Source organism: Ambystoma mexicanum, chromosome 11 (genome assembly GCF_040938575.1).
Source record: "Ambystoma mexicanum isolate Mex_15411 chromosome 11, UKY_AmexF1_1, whole genome shotgun sequence".
Lineage (NCBI taxonomy): Eukaryota > Metazoa > Chordata > Amphibia > Caudata > Ambystomatidae > Ambystoma > Ambystoma mexicanum.
In genome coordinates, this window is record NC_090934.1 from 772,455,697 (window position 1) to 772,463,919 (window position 8,223).

Below are 8,223 nucleotides of genomic sequence, written 5' to 3' on the forward strand. Positions count from 1 at the left end.
TCTTGTCCTTTACAGTTCTTTTTGTTTAAAGCTGCCTATTGATGGCAACGTCTGAAAGGAGAGTGCCAGAGCTCCAAGCTCTTTTTGCTTCTCCTCCTAACTTGAAGTTTGCAGCAAAAAAGTTACTTTGAGCGGTAAGCCTTCTTTCTTACCCAAAGTGGTTTCACCTACCGCAATACATTAATCTCCAATTTTTTCATTCGTCCACATGCCTCAGAAACTGAGGAAAGGATCCATAATTAGACTTGAAATTGTACTTGTCTTGGACTAAGTCATTTCAGCTTGATTGCCAGTTATACATGGTTACAGGAAGTTACTCAAATATTTGAAACAGAAGAAAATTGGGGAACATAGTTTTGTGTTTTTTTGGGGGAGGGGGATTAGGCTAGGGCTGCAACATACATTCTTTTAACTCTTTTGGTTATAACCTCCATGTAATTGCAGCATATACCATACAATTTGAATGCATAATTTAGGACATTTTACACAGTTGGATCATTTAAAATAAAACATAGCTAAAATGTTACTAACCACACAACCTCCAAGGGCGTTTGGGTTTTATTCACAGTGTACATGGCCCATGCGTGCTCTTAATCACTGTTCTTTGTTCCTGTTGTTTGCCAACTGGGTGCCGGAGAAGACTGGGAGCAAGTATACCAGGGATGTTCACCAAAGTGATTGCTTCTGTGAAAGCACAGGTCTTTCTCCAAGAACAACACTTACACAATTAAAACGCTTTAGTTTGATATTTTGACAAAGGCTGTATTGTATTCATTATGAGATGGATATTTGGACATGTTTATTTTATGCTCAACATTTTGACTAAGCAGGCTATATGTTCAACCTTCATATTTTGATATAGAACTGTTATAAAGATGCACCTTCATTTGCACATGCCTAATTATATTTATAGTTAAGCATATATAATTCAACTCCTATGTTATAGAAGTAATTGATCTAAAAGTTATCTTGAGATAAAGTAAACCTATTTTTTATCTTATCTTGTAAAACACATTTCTTTTCAGAGACCATCTCTTACACCATTGGATTGCCTTGCTTGCGGATTGCCCAATTACAGCACAAATGTATGAGGACACAGCTTTGATCAAGGACCACACTCTTGTAAATTCCCTGATTCGAGTGCTGCAGACTTTACAGGAATTTAACATCACACTGGAGGCATCGCTTGTCAAAGGGATTGATATCTGAACTGTTTCGCAATGCACTTTTAATGGAGAGAGCATTAAGTATGCAAATGCCATGTTTGCCAACAGCTGCCATCCGAAGTTCTCAATCATGGCAAAATAACACAACCTCAACTTTTCTGTATCAAGGAAACCTTAAGTGTACATAACTTGTCTGAAAACTGTAATCTTAATATGTACAGTAAAGAGAAGTTGGTTGGGGTAGGGGGAAGATTATATTTTACTTTATTTGCTGAGTTGCATTTTACACAATTTCAAGAAAGAGATGAAATAAGTATTTTGCAGCTTATTTTAAAGCTGCAGTATTTGCTTACCATAGAAAATGTGCAATGAGCCTTTTAGCATTCTCTGATCAAGTCGTCAGACGTGCTGTGTGTCAAAATATCACATGTGCACTGCGTTTATAGGAACAGTCATGCTCGACTTTTTAAACCGAAATTTTATATATAACTACTAATATACAATTTTGCATTCCTGCATTTAGTCACTATTGTGCGATATAGGTATCCTGCCTTGTTTTAATTGCATTTGAGCACTGATTTGCACCAGGGATGGGCTCATCAACCCCTGGAGAGTAAAATCTAGTTAGGTTTTCAGGATTTCCACAATGAATATGCCTGAGGCAAGTTTACATATAATGAATTTTTGTGGAAATTATTTGGAATCTTGTTGGTCATTCTATAAACCAACTGAATTTTACTGGTTGCTTTGTCGAAGAGCACAGACAGAATTTTTAAGCAATGCTTTTTACGTTTGTTCGTTGTCAGTATTATTTTTTGTCTACTATGAAATAGAACCATGCTGACGTTCAGAGATCAAAGTCCTATTTTTCATATTAACACATTATCACTGAGTAAAATATGTTTTTAACAGGTTTTTTAATTTATTTAACCTATTATTGTGCTTGTTGTTTTGTCTTAAAAAGAACATTCTAAACAATGGTGTGTGTGTAATACTTTTCTGTTGGGAAATTATTTTCTTAAAATTTAACGTAAAGAAAATGATTTCGGTATTTGCTGTGGTGTGGGCCGAGGTCAGGCGAGCAGCAGCGTGTGTTACAGGTAACATTTATTGTAGTGAGAGCATATCAAACAACAACAACAATAATAATAATAGGAAGAAGAATAACATGATGTACTGTGCATAGAAAACAGAAAACTATAGTGTTTGGCCTACGTCTATGACCAGATTAAGGAAACCAGGATGTGTAATTGGAACAGTACACTGTGTAGTTGGTTTTTACTTATTTACATTTTAGATATTTGGAATTTGAAGCCTATGTAGATAAACAGTTTACTCAGAATCCATGGTCAAGTGCCAAACAGATATTTAGAACCCAAGTTGCAGGTTCAACAACTTGTCCATTAGACTGTTTGGCTTGCTTTTATGAATCCCAAACATTAATTTCTTCAAATTGCATGTTATGGTACGCAGTATTTGTGAAGTGCAATAGCCACAATTTCCATTAGTTCTTGTCACTGGCGACTTACACACAATTAAATGATCTATATTCAAATCTGGGTGCACTACTAGACTTGTCAAAACCTCTTAAGAAAAGTAATCGAATGTAAACTCAGTTCTTAGTAATGTATTCAGGTGCTCCTGGCCAAACTCTTGCTACCAAGAGGATTATAACTTATATCTATTGAATCCATCAGAGCCACTGATGGACATACCCGGTCACTCCTCTCAAGATATCACAATGACTCTTTGTTTGATATTGGAAAAATATGTACATGTATTTTTCACTCATCCATCACAATTATTCAAATCCAAACACAATGCTTGATATGATTCAATAATGTTGTATTTTCACAATTCAAAGACAACTTTTTAAATCAAAGAATGTCATAAACTACCAAACTACTTAGAGAAATTCCCCTCTAAGATTAAGAGAAGAACCTTTATGATGTTTCGATTGAATCTTTATCGAACTAAAGAAAAAATGAATATTTGGAGAAAAACTCCTAATAGACGATTATCAATGCCGTTTTTGTGAAACCTCCAGTGAATCATTAAAACATTTGGTCTTAAACTGCTCAAAATGTGAGACATTGAGATTAGTAATTTTTGAGAAGGTAAGTGGACTAAAATCTTGCCAAAATACAGAAGATGTTTGGAGCTTACTGAACGAAGGAGGAAACAAAAAATTGACGTTTGCATTAACATTTTTTCTAGAAGAAATTGAAAGAAACCTGAGTAGCTTTGAAAAAGGCACTTGAAATAGGATGGATAAAGAAAGATATGTTCGATGTTTCCATTTTTTAAAAAAAAGTTTAATGAACTAAATGAAATTTGTTTTAAAAAACATTTAAAAACAGGGTTGTTAATGCTCTCTTTTGTACTTTGCAGAAGTTGGGTTAATGAATACATTTATGCACTTTTCACAAATTTGTATTGTGTACATTATACATAGGCCAGTCACAGTTTTGTGTCAGCATGCTGTAAACACCACACCAATAAAAGAAAGTCGTGTTCAAGTGTTGTGGCCACACCCAACACCACATTACACGTTTCGGGGATGAAGGCCACTTCAGGTGTAACTGCTACTGTTTTGTGAGCTGTTGAAAAAGCGAAAAAGAATCCATCACTTAAGCTAATTTGTGTGTTTTTAAATCAATACTGAAATTGATGTAATTGTTTGTACCAACCTATATGGTCTGATTGTCTCGACTTCTTCATATTGGTATTATCTCTGTTGCCCCTCGTAGTTAGGTCTATGGGAAGTGTGAGAATTGACTTTTAATATTTAAATAATAATTTGATTTCACTTAATTTAAAGCCAAGTATAAAAGAATCATTCAGGTAGAAAAAATGCCTACTTCTTCATTGATGATAGTAGAAACAAGAGATGACGCTCCGTGTCAACATGTACTCCATTAGTATTTCCCCTTTGCGATCTACAAGGAATAAAAAAAACCTATGTTCAAGGCGTTTCTTACTCCAATGTGAACATATTCAACATGGCTAATGTTGTCATGATGACTACCCCCGGGGACCCAGACCATCTATTTGGGTGCAGTCCTGGCGCCTATAGCGCCAGGCTCATATGGAGAGTCAGTCCTGGCGAAATAGGTGCCAGGCTCATAGATTAAAACTTACCTGATGCAGACCATGCTGCAAACCTACCTGATGCAGACCATGCTGCAAGAGATCCAAGCCAAAAGAGGCTTCGAAGGGACTACTTTACTTAGGGACTATTTTTTACTCGGTGGGGCTGGGGAGGAATACTTACGTGGGACTACTTTGGAGGCTATTTAAACCACGCCCGAAGAGCAGCACACGCTTCGCGTTATTCTGCATCCAGCAGCGTAACGCTCACCGTGCCTGCAGGTCTGCATCCAGTCTTCTGCCACGCCCGCCTCGAGTTTGGAGCTCCTAGAAAAAGGGAGAAAGAAGGTGAAAAGGTTAGAACAAGAGCAATACCTTTGATCCTTACCTGAATTCCCGATCCATCGCGCCTTCGAGCTGCAAGAAAGAAGCTATTTTATGCACGTCGCCTCGCCTGCTGCAGCTCCGCGCTGAACTCACCGGCCTTCGCAGCATCTTCACATTCCACCGCATCCTCCTGCATGTTCCCGCCGCACTCCAGCACCTAAGGAGAGGACAGAAACAGCAAGGTGAGCGAAGGGAATACACAGAGGAATATTAGTTACCCCCCATAGACTTACGTGATTTTACCACCGGGGGTACTATTCCTCTTCACGGGTCGGCGCAGCTTCCACTGCATCTTCGCCGAACCCCAGCCCCTAAGGGGAAACAAAAGGACAGCAAGGTGAAACAAAGGGACGAGCAAGGGGGAACCCTCCCCACCACCATAGACTTACCTGATTTTACCGCCAGAGGCATTATTCCCCGAGACTTCATATTTCGCTCGGTGCCTGAATAAGGGAGAAAGCAACAGGTTACATATTGACATTATTTTGTCGAACAGTGTTGGATAATACAATCCTTACCAGAATATTACCGGTTGCCACGAGGAACTCTTCACTAGGGTCAAGCTGCAACCTGCAAGGAATCGGACAAGAGTGAAAGTCAGGCATTTGAACTCTTCCGAACTACATTCTTACGGCGTCTTGCCGGGAATCTCGGAGTCAATATTGTTCTGGAACTCACCAATTCCTTCGAGCCAGTGAAGCAACTGGTTATCTACGCGCCCCTGTGCTCAATGCAGGATGGTGAGCTCATCTTTTCAAATCATCAGGTGAGACTATAAGAGGGGACATCAAAGGTGATCAGTGGGAGAACGGCGGGGGTGGGGGGATTTACGCTCAACTCCACGGGTGGTTAATACCCTTTCTCCATTTGCAGAAGAATATTCCTACGGGCCAAGCAAAGGAAGTTAGGTGGGCCACGCCAGTCCGTCATCTCGGCCCTATGCGTCACATTGGTGGAGACCGCAGCTGTCCAGTTCAGATCGACGCCTCTGTGGGAGCCAGGTGAGCGTAACAAATATTGAGCTGCTCGCTATGCCCTATCTTCCTACTGCTTAGCTCTGGTTCTCTTCATTCAGACGTGTTGCAGGAACAAGGACACAGCTGCTGAAACAGCCTCCTGTCCCATATTGCGAAAATAAAATCCAGATATGGTCATGTGATCACTATCCGATCACGTGACTGCCAATACGGTTAAAATATGTGGTCCAAAATAATTTTTGTTGCATGTTATTTGGTGTATTACTGCTGAAAAGAAAGAGCACTTTGATGCTGATAGCGTCATAGCCTCACTCGCATTACTAAATTTGCCTTATGAGTATCTCCCAATCACGTGACTGCATATTGCAGCGGTACGTTGCTTACTATTACTATGGTAACTGACATCATACTTATTTGAACATAATGAATACAACACCTGTGTTGTCAATACTACAAGCCATTTCTCATTGCTATGCTTTTTCAATATCAGAGAAATAATCTCATTTTCTAATATTATGATCGTCTCCCGATCCTGTGACTGCCATTATGGCATTACAATGCTAACTGTTACTGTGGCAAATACCTTGATGCTTGGGAAAATAATTAAAACAATAGCTATGCTGTTAAAGCTTTAAGCCATCCCTCGTTGCTGTACTTAATATCAGAGAATTCGTCTCACATTGTAATATTGTTCAGTAAAAAATGTATTTGATCATATTGTAATTACTGCTTGTATGTTCACTGCTTTGTATGTCATCTAGCTCTGATGCTCTGATTGTGCACCAGTAGATCCACATCGGTATCCCCAATATTATGTGTATATCAAATGGATTAATACTTGATGGCAACTTCGGTGCCTGTGATCTAACTAATATTGTGTCCTGATCAGTAAGATTATGTTTTAATGGTGTAATGACAGCTACAATAATACACAGATATTCGATCAAAAACAATTTATTGATGTTAAATGCTCAATTTCAAGGAATCGCTCATTTTTAACACTTTCATTTCATCATGCTCACACAAAACTGTGACTGGACTATGTATAATGTACGCAATACAAATTTGTGAGAAGTTCATAAATGTATTTATGAGCCCACTGTTCTGTGAAGTACAACAAAAGAGATCATTAAGAACCCTGTTTCTCTTGGGTTATGAAAACAAATGTTTAATTTTCTTTGATTTAAAAAGTTGTCTTTGAATTATGAAAATACAACAGTATTGAATCATATAAAGCATTGTGTTTGGATTTGAATAATTGTGATGAATGAGTGAAAAATACATGTACATATTTTTTCAATATCAAACTAAGAGGTCATTGTGATACCTCGAGAGGAGTGACCGGCTATGTCCATCAGTGTCTCTGATGGATTCAATAGATATGACTGACACACAGTCGACAGGTTGTTTTATGTATCTCCTTTATGTATGCCTCGCACACTAAATGGCATTATTGGTTTTCATGTTAATGCTTCGATAAACAGTGGTGTAAAATGTAGGGGAAGAGAACAAACCATTGGTATATGAAGTTTGCTATCTGCCCAGACCAGTGAAACACATCAGACCCTTTTTCAGACCCTTTTACTCTCTAACCCTTGCTTCTGTACCTCTCGTACCCCCGCCTCACCTCTTTGAACCTGTCTTGGTCTAATTGAAATATGTTTCTTGGCTTAACACTCTCACAAGAAAGAGTTTCTACAAGTTCACCACTCTTTCTTTGATAAAGAACTTAACAAGCTTGGATCATGAACAAGTCTTCTGCAACCACAATTATGCCAAAATATGCTGGACGTTTCTAATTATTTTTTCATCGATCCATCAGTCTTTCCATCCATCCAATCTCTCCACACTTACATACTTACTTTGCTCCACTAGAACATATATTTCTAAATGTATGCCTGATTTATGAAGCTAAAATCAATACTCCTACTTCTTTCCGGATGTTTATACCTCACCAGGTACACCCCAAAATTCCATTTACTCTCTTTGTACATAATCCTCTTGGTAATATCAAGTTCCCTTGCATATTACCCAAATCTAGATGAATTAAATAAGATGGGCCCCTTGCAGCACTCCTAAAAGTTTCTTTAGGAACTCATATTTACTTCTTTTCAGCTGGGTTGCATTGATATGCCCCCAGATACCAGCATCAAAAGCCACTGTTTCCACCGTTTGTGATCTGTATATCTGTAGTATGTTCTGTATGGAGAAATGCCCAATACTTTTTGCAGAGCGAAAAATAGAAGCATTTGCTTGCTTAATTATTTTAAAGAACCTTTTTTATTTTATTTTATATTCACTTTAACTGTGCTTACGCAATAAATCATATGTATGAAAAGCATTATGTCGTGTGAAGGCATCATGAAGGACACAGACAACAAATTCACTTTTCTAAGATGAATGGTTTATTTCTTAAATGTCAGGATGGAGTAAGGCCTAATTTACCCTGTACTAAGGTGGGATTTCCCTACCTAAAGAAACCAAGGATATGTCTGTATCATTAAGTTCAACTCAAACGTCTGTCTGTGTCCAAACTCTATACTTGCCCTCACAACTAAAGATATACAATGTGTAGGAATGTCAGCAACCAAAGAAACAGTAAT

At 38.2% G+C, this 8,223-nt stretch overlaps 1 protein-coding gene across 4 annotated transcripts in view; it reads left to right on the forward strand.

The window, feature by feature from the left end:
• The window catches only part of DENND5A (DENN domain containing 5A), a 2,487,481-nt gene extending 2,485,337 nt beyond the window's left edge, over positions 1-2,144 (forward strand). For all 4 annotated transcript variants that reach the window (XM_069623672.1, XM_069623674.1, XM_069623673.1 and 1 more), the window contains one exon: positions 1,026-2,144. In XM_069623672.1, the coding sequence (XP_069479773.1) occupies positions 1,026-1,209 (184 nt within the window). In that variant the 3' untranslated portion in view covers positions 1,210-2,144. The remainder of the gene's footprint in view (positions 1-1,025) is intronic.
• Positions 2,145-8,223: the final 6,079 nt, after the last annotated feature.